This window comes from Bicyclus anynana, chromosome 6 (assembly GCF_947172395.1).
Source record: "Bicyclus anynana chromosome 6, ilBicAnyn1.1, whole genome shotgun sequence".
Taxonomy (NCBI): Eukaryota; Metazoa; Arthropoda; class Insecta; order Lepidoptera; family Nymphalidae; genus Bicyclus; species Bicyclus anynana.
Window position 1 is genome coordinate 3,987,922 of NC_069088.1, and position 12,683 is coordinate 4,000,604.

At 39.8% G+C, this 12,683-nt stretch overlaps 1 protein-coding gene across 2 annotated transcripts in view; it reads right to left on the minus strand.

The window, feature by feature from the left end:
* Positions 1-264: 264 nt before the first annotated feature.
* Positions 265-12,683, minus strand: part of LOC112048731 (phospholipid-transporting ATPase VA) — a 91,168-nt gene continuing 78,749 nt past the window's right edge. Inside the window, exons 6-16 of one of the 2 annotated variants that reach the window (XM_052881956.1) lie at positions 12,415-12,621; positions 11,531-11,753; positions 10,830-11,074; positions 9,929-10,138; positions 8,565-8,655; positions 7,863-8,014; positions 7,322-7,445; positions 5,500-5,762; positions 3,967-4,154; positions 2,871-3,002; positions 265-1,835 (exon numbers count right to left, since the gene is read on the minus strand). In XM_052881956.1, coding sequence (XP_052737916.1) covers positions 1,778-1,835; positions 2,871-3,002; positions 3,967-4,154; positions 5,500-5,762; positions 7,322-7,445; positions 7,863-8,014; positions 8,565-8,655; positions 9,929-10,138; positions 10,830-11,074; positions 11,531-11,753; positions 12,415-12,621 — 1,893 coding nt within the window. In that variant the 3' untranslated portion in view covers positions 265-1,777. The remainder of the gene's footprint in view (positions 1,836-2,870; positions 3,003-3,966; positions 4,155-5,499; positions 5,763-7,321; positions 7,446-7,862; positions 8,015-8,564; positions 8,656-9,928; positions 10,139-10,829; positions 11,075-11,530; positions 11,754-12,414; positions 12,622-12,683) is intronic. The other variant, XM_052881955.1, reaches the window with a different exon arrangement.

Sequence of the window (12,683 nt, forward strand, 5' to 3'; positions counted from 1 at the left end):
GTACTATAGCTACGAATTCATCTCAAAATTAAATTAAAGTCGAAAGTTTGAATTTTACCTACATACACAAAGACACACTCGAGGCTCAAACTAAGGCTTAAGTGAACACGACCGCAGCCTTTCAATTGTTAAAAAAAAAGTTTTATTTACGGATATTATAAATCATAAGGTCTGGTCGATGAATTATCAAATTTTCAGTATTTTTTACATAAGTGGAACAATTCAGAATAATTCATTTTAATAAGTAACATCTCAGTTAAATAAAAACACTGTAAAAACTGAACACATAGTAATGAATAATAAGTTACATTCAGGGCATTCAACTATGGCTAACGACCTAACTAACCTACCTCATTACAGTGGAGAGTTTAAATAAAATTAACCGACCAATCAGATAATAGGAAAACAACGCGATAAAATTATCACGTGATCTATCAGTAAACTGATTGGTCAATTCCTGAAGGCAATAAATTAAATTCCATTTGATTGCCTTTGATAGCACGACTGTGGCAAATTGAAAGTAATAATAAATGAGACAAAGATGTCAATGTCCTCACTACTATAGCTATAGAAAGTAGGTTTATTATTTTGTTATAATATTGATAACACCTATAAAATGTCAAGAAACTTCGACAACACAGACAACATTGAAAGACTAGTAACTTTGCTTTTAGTAGGTAAGAACTTCCCACTGTTTTACATAGTTGATTGCCCCAATGTAATGCTATAAATGTTTAAATAAATACTTTGCAAAAATACTGGAACAATCAAGACCCCCAGCACGGAAATTTGATTGCTGAAGAGCCCTTTTGGTCTAACATTTAAATAAAGTTGTGTAAAGTAACTATTTTAGATTAATACTAATAACAAAGTAATTTACAAGATATTATAATCAAAGTATCGTGGTTACTTCGACGCAGTATAAGTGTCATAATGTGTAATTTTTCCGAGAGTTACCAACATACCAAACACAAAAACAAACGTCACTATTTGACAATGTAGCTGGTATAACTGTACGCAAAATTTTGTATACAGTCTGCACCACGAAACAAGTCCCGCAGACGGATTTTTTTTATATACACTGGCTTTACGGTTTTGAGTTATATAAAATTGAGACGTTGCTATTATCGTAACGAAAACAAACAACATTAACATGATTTTGTGTTGGTTTAGTGAGTGTCCGGCCTGTCAATTTTAGTTCATGTTTTCGCCGCGAGATATTTTTCGTTCCGCAGAGTATAAAAATATGACAGATGTCAGAAAAATTACACAATACATACATTTTGCCTCAGACTAATTAAGTACATAAGGACTAGTATCGCACCCAAATTCACAAACAAAATTGTAATTTCGTAAGGAAAATGAGCTTAGATTTTTTAAACCATTCAACTACACAACAATATATGTTTACGGAGTTTTTTAACCAATGAACACGATGACAACTACGAAACATCGATTCTATAATAGCATTAGATCGTTGATCATATATTTTGACAGAAAGTAACGTCTAGCGAAGCAGGTCCTTATGTAATTAGTCTGAGCATTTTGCGTACCATAGACAAAAAAATGTACAAAAAAAAAAGAAATGTTACGCGTCACTAATCCTAGTATGACATGGAAGGCACGGCGCGGCGCACTGCCAGCGACGACTGACGCATTGGTCCCGCGTTGTATAAAAGCACAATACTAAACCTACGTTACACGTTATGATACATTAGTTCTAATGACAGATCACAGCCTAGGGTTAAATGTAAGCGAGTGCGTGACGTCAGCGCTGTCACGTGATCGCCGCTACGTTCTCTTGCGGCTTTTGCAGCCCGTCCTCGTCCGTTGGCCTATGAGGGGAAATTCATTCAGTAATTATAAATGTGTCTATTCGGGTACTTGTATCTCCTATAGGGTATTTGACTTATGTCAAATAAGACAATACTGATATAAAATATAAACTGATTGGACAATTTCTGGTCAAAACTAGTATAAACAATATTAATTTTGTACATTAATTGGATTATGGGTTCGATATATACTTTCAATAAAAAATAGTACAAGATTATAGTGCGACATAAATAAGTAGAAGTTAATAAAAATAGAACTAATAAACTTGCTGTGTGGCAACACCACAATTACTGTTATTATTACAAACATATGTCAAAATAGAGCAACTAATTATTATTGAGAGTTTAATCAGATTCGTCGTTATCAACCCACATTCGGCTCACTGCTCGAGTCTTCTCTCAGAATGAGAGGAGTTAGGCCAATAGTCCACCACGCTGGCCCAATGTGCATTGGCAGACTTCACACACGCAGAGAATTAAGAAAATTCTTTGGTATGCAGTTCTTTCCTCACGATGTTTTCCTTCTCCGTTTAAGACACGTGATATTTAATTTCTTAAAATGCACACAACTGAAAAGTTGGAGGTGCATGCCCCGGACCGGATTTGAACCCACGCCCTCCGGAAGCAGAGGTCATATCCACTGGGCTATCACGGCTTACGTTAATCAGATTATTATCTACATATAAAACTAAATATCAATTTTTATCAAGTATCAAGGCAGTAATTGCAGCCCTAAGTAGATGACAGAGCACAGGGTTACCATAAGAACGACAATAATACAGCGCCCTCATTTATTTTGTGCCCTTTTATGTTGCACTATAATTTGTCCAAATCCTAATTTGTGACGTCATAGTAAACAGTATACACGTCGAACTAGAGGGTGTCACTCAATGAGCTCACCAGGTTATGAATATTAAAAATTATGGTTTTTACACTTAAACTGAAAGGCAAAATTTAGTAAACAAAACTTGTTTGACGTAATGGCACAGACAACCTATGCCCACAAGTAAATTAATGTAGAGAGGGAGGATATACCTGTAGACGTGCGCGGAGGCGGAGGGCGTGTGGTAGTGCGCGGCGTAGGGGCGCGCGCGGCGTCTGCGGGCCAGCACGGCGCGGCCCAGGGCGCCGGGGCGCACCGAGTTGCGCGCCGCGTGGTACGCTAGCCTGTCATACGAAACGATATTGTAAACTAGCTGCGCCGCGCGGTTTCACTCGCGCGGATCCCGTTCCCGTAGGAATACGAGGATAATATATAGCCTATAGCCTTTCTCGATAAATGGGCTAGCTATCACTGAAAGATTTTTTTAAATCGGACCAGTAGTTCCTGAGATTAGCGCGTCCAATCAATCAAACAAACAAACTCTTCAGCTTATAATATTTGTATAAATAAGAGATTCAATAGCTGAACTGTGAAACGATCGAACTCGTCACCGAGGGTGGTGGGTCGATCCCCGCCCCGTTGAACTGTTGTCGTACCCACTCCTAATACAGTCTTTCCCGATTAGTTGGAGGTGAATGAAAATATTGGTCATATTTAAAAAGTACTGGCGAATATTCTTTTTTTTTAATTAAAAAAAAAGAATAACTGATTTGCAAATATGAGACGAATATCTTAGCATTCAATGGATTCACCGGGCGGGTGCCGGCTCCATCGCGTGGTAGAGAGAAAAACCGAGCAGAGTCCTGAACTTGTGACTACAGGATGTAGGGTTAAGGAATTCCTTGACGATCGATCAACACTCCCCGTTCTCTGTTCGTGTTGTTCTCCCTGCCTAGCCTAATTTGATAATATTCTATTAGAGCAGCTTTAGATACTCGTTCTAATATAGAACTAGCTGCACTTCTAGAGAGGCCAAGGTCTTTAAGCAAGTTATAGAGAGATTTTGCTGGTAATCCTCTCGCACCTACTTCTACGGCGTCAGACCAAGTACATGGCCATTTTTAGTTAGTAATATACTAATATATTCCGAAATGCCGACTGTTATACAATATTTTTTGATACAACTAAACTTGATGCAGCCCCTCAACCGAGCCAATACCGGAAATTGACAGAAATATAATTTTTTATATGATGCAACCCTAAGAAACTTAGTTTTAAACAAATTTCACCAATAACTGGCAGGTTTACCTGGGTGCTAGCGCAGTCACGGTGGTGAGGATGACCGCGAGCCAGTAGATGGGGTCGGCGATGGCGTGGTGCATCACATAGTAGGTGGAGGGCAGGCGGAAGCACGACAGACACATCGTCTGGTAGATGAGCGTCAGCACGAAGAACGCACCGAGCGAGCCCACCAACGCTAACAGTTGTATCACCGTCTGGAACGTTCACATTTCAGAACTTAAATTATATTGAGTTATTACTATATACTGAAACGGAAAAATGCCTAAACTCATGATTATTTTTTTTTGATTATACTAATACTAATCTAGGATGCCTAAGTAACCAGTAGTGGAGGGGAAATCTAGTCAATGGTAATCTCAATAGATTGGAAGCGGTCAAATTGATATAAAGACCTCTTGAAGTCCTGCCACTACATATTTCGAGACGAGACGAGAAATACATTATTGACCAATAACGGACAAATCGAAAATATCACTCTCTTTCGATGGAAATAAACGTTATTTTCGATTTTGACACTATTGGTCGATACGATACTATGTTTTCTGTCGTCACGACATATGCCTAGGCCCACTAATCAGAGATAAAATTCTGGATTGGTTCATAAACTGATCAGATCAGCTTAAAATAACTCTGGATAGATTTAATCTAAGGGCATTGATGGGGCAAGGTGGTGGGTTAAAGTATTCCAAAAATTCAACAAATCACGAGAGGTTTAGCCATTTTTCCATTTCAACATTAACGTTCATGCAAAAAGGGTTTGAGTAACGTCGAACACCAAAATTTCAGTAACAGTCAATTTCGTAGGTGACATTATAGTGCATATGTGCGTTCTTTATTTATTTTGCTTTAGTTAAAAGAAATAACATTATCTTGGTGATATTTGAACATTTACTCGTAACTTATTTGTTCAAAGTGTCAACTCTAAGAAAACGTGGTTAAAGCTTGAACGTCTAACATTTCACAACTCTTTGAATACACACTGTGTTTACAGTCCTGTGACCTGTGTGTGTGTGTGTATTTTATAATTAAAACATTTTTTTATTCACACAGACATTTGACATTTTAGTACACACTCACACTAACTTACAAGTTTCTTAAAGAAAAGCTGCATGAAAGTACATAAACACCAAAATTTGTATATCAAATTAATAAACACTAAAAAGTTGTCTTTCAAGTAGTCAAATTTTACAATGTTTATTGAGAAATCTATGTATGTGTATAATTTTTTAAGCCTTTTGATTTGAAACAGCACGTAATGTAGCTCATTTGCGATGTCATGTAAGTCATGAAGACGCTGCTGATTATTTGGCATCTATAAGGATAAAGACTCGATGATATGATAACACTTATTAATATATACATAAATCATATTCGTACATGCTGTTATCATAGAATATTACCGAGGCAGCACGTCATGTTGCACAGGCCGAACATTGCAGCGTACGCGTATTTGCACGTGAAGATCACCACGATGATGTACATGGACTCGGCCAGTACGTATTATAGCATTGTTCGGAAACATGATGTCATGTAACTCACCCAGCTGCGTGTCTCTATAGCGACGTAGACGAGCATGATGACGAGGCAGCACGTCATGTTGCACAGGCCGAACAGCCAGATGTCCACGTCGGTGTCGGCGTACGCGTACTTGCACGTGAAGAAGATCACCACGCTGATGTACATGGACTCGGCCAGCACGAGCCAGTACGAGTGCGCGCGGTACGTGAGCCCGCGCCGCGACGCGCTGTACAGTCCCGGCCGCTCCGTGAGCAGAGCCGCTGGTGCCACGCGGTCGTACGCACCTGCGAATAAAGCATTTCATATTAGATTAGCTAGCAATAAGCAATATTATTGAAAGCGTAGGTACAGGGTTTTCCGTTATGTCGTCTCCAAAGAGTAAAAAAATCTTTTGTACATTTGGGTGTACTCTTCTATAATAAGATCCCCAAGACTGTGATGAACCTGCCAATGCCAATGCCAATGCATAGCTTTAAGCAATGTGTTAAAAAACATTTACTTAGTCGAGGGTGCTAAAATATTGATGAGTTCGTTAATGATAAAGATGCTTGGAGGCCGTTGGACCAGCTTCCACCTTCACACAGGAAGTAAAACTATAAGAAATGTAAACAGTAATTGTTATCAATAATTGTATATTATAATACTGTATGACTTTTTCAAAAGAGCAATTGTTGAGTTCCTTGCCGGTATCTTCTCAGCAGAACCTGCCTTCCGAACCGGTGGTAGAATCTTTACAAATAATCAACTGACGTGTCAAAAGTGCTTGTAAACTGAGCCTACTTGAAATAAATGATTTTTGATTTTGATTTTGATGTGCATTTCGAGAATAGGAAAACCATCGCGAGGAAACCTGCTTAACTGAGAATTTTCTTAATTCTCTTCGCGTGTGAAGTCTGCCAATCTGCAATAAACCAGCGTGGTGGACTATCAGATTAAACTCTCAACAGTGAGACGAATTATAACGAGTCGAAGTCCATGTTGTTAATGATGTTATTGACTAATAATAGGCAACCATAAATATCTCATAACATCTCAAATGACGTACATGACATGCTATTTCTTTTGTCCTTGGTTGGCCTATGAGTTACTAGGCCCATTTTTCTATAAAGTAATTTTTAACTTAGTTCTCATCTGGAGTTGGGAAGTTGGTGGTGTTACCCCCAGTGCCTTTGACAGCATTCATATTCCAGGTCATTATCATTAACATCTGATTATGATTGATATAGTCACAAGTAAGCGTAGCTTACGTACTAAGGTAACTAATGAATATTCATATTATATGAATTTGTTCAAGTGTAATTGTTTCCACAAAAGAGATCTAATACCATGAGAATGTTTCTGCACAATTCTCACGGTTTCAGATTTCAATCAAAATATCATTAATTAAATATAATAAATAATTTAATTAAGAATTTTATTTTAGCAGTTCACATTAGATTACTATCCTACTAATTTTATAAACGCGAAAGTTTGTATGGATGTTTGGATGTTTGTTACTCTTTAACGCCGCAACTACTGAAGCGATTTTGAAAATTCCGATAAAATCCATGGTTTCCCGAGATTTGCGAAAACTGATGATTTTGATGATATGAATGTTTTTTACTCTTTCACGCCTCGACTACTGAACCGAATTAGCTAAAATTTGGTATTAAGATATACTATAGCCTGGATTAACACATAGGCTACTTTTTATCCCGGAAAAATCCATTGTTCTATCGACAGGTCACGTGATCAAGTTGTCGATCGGATCTGTCATTCCCATACATTTTGTAAGTTTCCGAAACGTTAGCGTTTGTAGAAAGCGAATCGACGTGCCACAAGGCACAGGTGTTTAGAACTTTACCTATAACAATGGGAGGGAAGGCGGTGAAGGCGAGGTTGTACGCCATTAGATGCATCTGGTCGATCATCACCGACGACGAGAAGCCGCAGTACAGCTGGTACCAGAACACTAGGAACACGAATGTCTGCGAACAACATTCATATACGATGCAATGAAAATAAGCTAAAACAAGTAAAGAGATACGAATATACTACGAATTTACATAAAATCATCAACCGAATCATCATGGATAGATGTCCACTGCTAGACACAGGTCTCTTGCATGAACTTTCTAGCACATCGGTCTCGAGTCGCCAGCATCCAGCGGCTCCCTGCAACTCGTGGGTGCGGGGTAACCATTCCAGCACCTTAGGACCCCAAACTCCATCGGCTCTTCAAACTATGTGGCCTGCCAATCACCACTTCAGATTCGCGACTCGCTGAGCTATGTCAGTAACTTTGTCTGCGGATCTTCTGCCCATTTCTGATTCGATCACGCAGAGAAACTCCAAGCATTGCTCGCACCCGCTAAAAAAAAAAGAGTAAACAATAGAGAACTCACGGCATTTTTGAGGAAGAAGTAGAGGATCATCCTGGCGAGGCGGTCGTAGCACCAGTGGCCGTGCACCAGCAGCAGGCGCTCCACGAACTTGAACCGCGACAGCGCGAAGTCCGACGCCATCACTGCTTGCCGTCCTTCCTGACCCGACAGACCTGACAAACAATCAATCAATCAATCAATAAAAATTTATTTATTGCGAATTCAGGTTACACTCACACTCGTAAAGCTCAGACTAAGTATATAGGAACCTGTCTCGCTAAACGTTCCCTCTGTCAAAGATCAAGAATCAACGATCTAACGATGTTTCGATTTAATCGGCTTTAGTTAATGCACCACTGTTTTGGCACCGCCTTCAAAGTGATCAGAAGGTAGCACACACGATATTATTTTTCGCTTTTTAGTTTATTTTTGTGATTTTGAAGTCGGTTAAATTGTTTTGTTAAAAGTTTTTCAAAATTGGTTAAGAAATGACGAAATTATGAGGTAACAAAGATGAAAAAAAATTAACATACGCGCCGAATTGAGAACATCCTCCTTTATTTGGACGTCGGTTAAAAATTCGGAAAGAGAAAATTGTTTCGATGGTAAATTTGAAACGATTCTAAAAGTGGCGTTGTCTAAATTTATCATTAGGGTATTGCACAGGGTAAGATTTTGAGACCGTTTTAATTCTTAGTTTATACAGACTATTGTTATTCTTACCGACTCCAACATCGGCTGTTTGAATCATCGATACATCGTTGGCACCGTCCCCAATTGCCAGAGTCGTGACTCCTAGCTCTTCCTTCACCGCCTGAAAACATACAAATATGACAACATTTATTAGAATATGTGTACGAATAATGAAATAATGAAGTAAAGAAGGTCCTAAAAGAAATCAAGAGATGGTATAAGTTAATGATGATTGGAGTTTTTTTCGGCTTTTTTTAATAGATTTCACCTTTTAAACTTTTATAATAGACACTATTAAATTTGGTTTTTCAAAAGTAAATACATAAGTAGTTTGTAGTACTTTATCGACCTACATCAAATAAACAATTGTGTTTTCTTTTAGAGCATGAATCAATGAAAGAAATGATACATTATTTTAATAAAGATAAAATGATTACAAACAATCGGCAAGAATTTCTCATCTTGAACAATGCATAATAGATTTATTTTGTTATTCTCAGTGCAGTATTGCTGCTAAGTATTTATAATTTTTAAAAAACTAAAACAAATTATGCAGGATATTGTACTATAATTTTTAACTAGCCTTGTATGCAGCGATGTCATTTATTATGAAAATAATAATAGGTACATAGTAATAAGCTTTTCGAGCCGTGAAAGCCAAGCGGATAAGACTTCAGCCTTCAATTTAGAAGACTTAGTTCAAATCCAGTTTGCTCTTTTATGTGCAATTTAAGAAATTTAATACCAAGTGTCTCAAATGTTGAAGGAAAAACATCGTGAGGAAAGTGGCATACCTGAGAATTTTCTTAATTCTCGACGTGTGTGGAGTCTACCAATCCGCACTCGGCACTGATGGTCTAATTCTTATTCATTCTGAGTGGAGACTCGAGCTCAGTGAGCCTAACATAGGTTTTTAATGATGATGATGATGAATAAGCTTGCACAAAGTAATGCCTAATTCTAATTAAGGTGATGGTCCATTTCAGGTCCACTCTTGTACCCCGTATCATTAAAATTTAAAAATTACAAGGATTTAATTGAAATTTAAATAAATTATTAAATCTAACTGAAAAAAAAGAAATCAATAAAATTAAAACTCAAGTTTTTGAGTTAAAACAAGATGGCGCCCTTAAAGCAACTATGACATGACAAGTGACAGCAAACGTCAAATCGACTGCTGCATTGAAAACGTCATCGATCCGCCATTATTACCCGTATCAGTGTTGTATTTCTTGGGAGTGGAATGAATATTATTTCGAAAGAATTTAAAGGAAGTAAATTCGTAGATTTGTATAGTCAGAAATAGTTTTTAAAGAAATATTTTCTTTTATTTCAACTAGGGTACAAAGACTGATCCTGGGCTACGTACAATTTTGGACCATCTCCTTTCTCACCTTGACAATATAGGCCTTCTGCAGCGGCGTGGCCCTGCAGCACAGCACGGCGGAGCAGCGCTTGGCGAGGGACAGGAAGGGCGCCACGAGCCCCGAGCGCCGGTCCAGGATGTAGGTGAGCGTGCGCCCGTCCACCACTAGCGCGCGCCCCGTGCCGGCCTCCAGCACGCCGTGCTCCAAGTAGTTCTTGATCGTCGATTCCGCGTGTTCCTATAACATACCATATAGCATGGTTATTTTCCTTTTCAATTCCGATAAAACTTTGAAGGTTTACTTTCATCGCTTATCGGTTCTTGGAGTTATACGATCTACCCACCATCACTTCAGCGTTGCGACTTATCGAGAAGGAATTCAGTTACGACATTCTGTACATCGCGAGATAACCTTTATAAACTTTCTTTTGAGGGCTAAATACCAAAGTTATAATTTTACGACGTAGATCAATGGTCGATGGAGTAGTAAGGTCTTTGAATCCCGGCAAGCGGAGTGTCGAGCACATCATTTTCTTTCTGATCCCGGCTTTTTTTTCAAAAAACCCGGGATCAGAAAGAAAACGATGTATTGAGCCTAGGGACGATCGATATATTGTGTACCAAGCTTTACGCAATTGGAAACAGTCCACCTAATAGGAGGTCGATAAACACTGCGCTTTTCTTGTGTTATTTCAACACTTTGTGAGTCCAACGTCCATAGGTACTTCGGCATGAGTTCGAAAAACTAACGAGGAAGATTAATTATATTGACGCTGTTGTATGTGTTGTGTGTGTTGTGCCAACCCGCTTGATGGAGCCGCTGGATGCTGGCGGCTCGAGACTGTTTTGTTTGGAAATCCATGCAAGAGGCCTATGTCCAGCAGTGGACGTCCATCGGCTGACAATGATGATGTTGTATCAACACTTACTTTGTCACGAGACATGAGATGCAGCAATCGATCACTCTGGGAGAAGAGTGCGGCAGAGTAGGCGATGTTGATGGCAGTCTCGGGTTTGTCCCCCGTCAGCACCCAAATCACGATCCCGGCGTCAAGCAAGGCGCGTACCGTCCGGGGCACGGCCTCCTGGAGACGGTCCTCAACGCCGGTCGCACCCACGAGGGTTAGAGCGCTTTCTAACCTCGCTAACGAATCGCGAAGACGTTTTTCTCTACCTGGGGACAATGACTCCTAAGATTCAAAAATGTTGAGTAAAAACGATTAGCAGTCTTAGTTTACAAGCAGTTTTGAAACATCTCAGTCTGTTTGTAGTGACTTTAGTTAGATTTGGTGGTGTAAAAGAATTTTACTGAGAATTTGTTGGAAAAAATATAACCTCAATATTACGAGTGCATACCCTGTAAGCATGTGATGCGCACTACGACATATCTCGAGACGAGAAAAAGAATTGGAACTGAAAGTATTATTGTCCCTTTCGGTGCGATGGGGCGAAAGAGAGAGGTGTTCTCGAATCCGCCGCTATTAGTTGTCACTTACCTTTCTCTCATCTCGAAATATGTCGTGGTGAACGTCCATCTCGCACCTAGATCCAATCACTTCTTAATCCAATGGCAAATTGTCTAACCGGACTGCGCTTCGCCGAAATTTCCATGGATTATAATTATGCATACCTTCACCAATTTCAGAGGCGCGCGTATGTCCAGCCATCCATTCCTCCCACAGCGCGGGCGACATGGTGCGCTTGGCCATGACCAGCGTACGCAGGCCCGCGCGCGAGTACTCGGACAGCAGCGACCGGGTCCTCTCGTAAGCGGCCGACTCCGCGGACCCGGAGCGCATGGGTGCCAACGCGCCTAGCACTGTGCTGTCGGCACCTTTTACGTATAGAACCACCTAGAGTTATATGGTGATGTTAGTTTTTTAGTGCATTCTTCAACATATTGACCTTTTACAATAGAGTTTATGGCATATTAGGGATTTAGAGGAATTTTAATGGAGATAGCTTCAATCCTGTGACACTTTAAATTTTCAGTTAAATATGATGAAAATTAAGACGCAATTAGTTATACAAGGCGGGTATTAAATAAGGTGTAAAAACAAATGCTTTCTTTACAAAGGAGGCCAAACAATTAAATGTATATATTTTCTTACACTCTGGATTACAAACACATGCAATTGTTTTGACTTATGGGGTGAGGATAATAAGAAAGATTCCTCTGTACGCTAGCGAATTCTCTGCGATACCGCGATTTACGCCAGCTAATTGGAACATCCGAACATTAAAATTCCAAATATGTGCAGATCGTTGATGCGTATTCCACCGTACAACTACCGGCGTGTAAGTCTAGCGCTGGACGAAACGCTGAGAGAATTTCGGTACTATCGCACACGCAATACACGTAAGTAACTACGCTGCAAGTGCGCCGGGATAGAATACGACTGGAGATCCAATCGCCACTACCCAAGCTGGCCCTTCACCCTTCAAGCCTCTCATGATACCTTAATTTTACTTCTTGCAATAACAGTCAACGCTAGAATTTCACAGGGGTATTACCTGTCCATTAGGAGTTCGTAACGCAATCGACATGCACTTCCTATTAGAGTCGAACTCTTGTACCCTGAGCACCTTCAGCTTCGACAGCTCGCCGCGTATGCCCAGCTCGACTTCGTCCGGAGATCGTCCGCGCAGCTCATACCCGTAGGCCAGGGCCGCTTCAGCCAAAGCCAGCTCGTCTGGACTTTCGGCCTCGAAACGCGCTATCTGGAACATGCCTTTGATCAATAAACCTGAAGCTAAAACACAAAATACACAGGTGAAAAAAG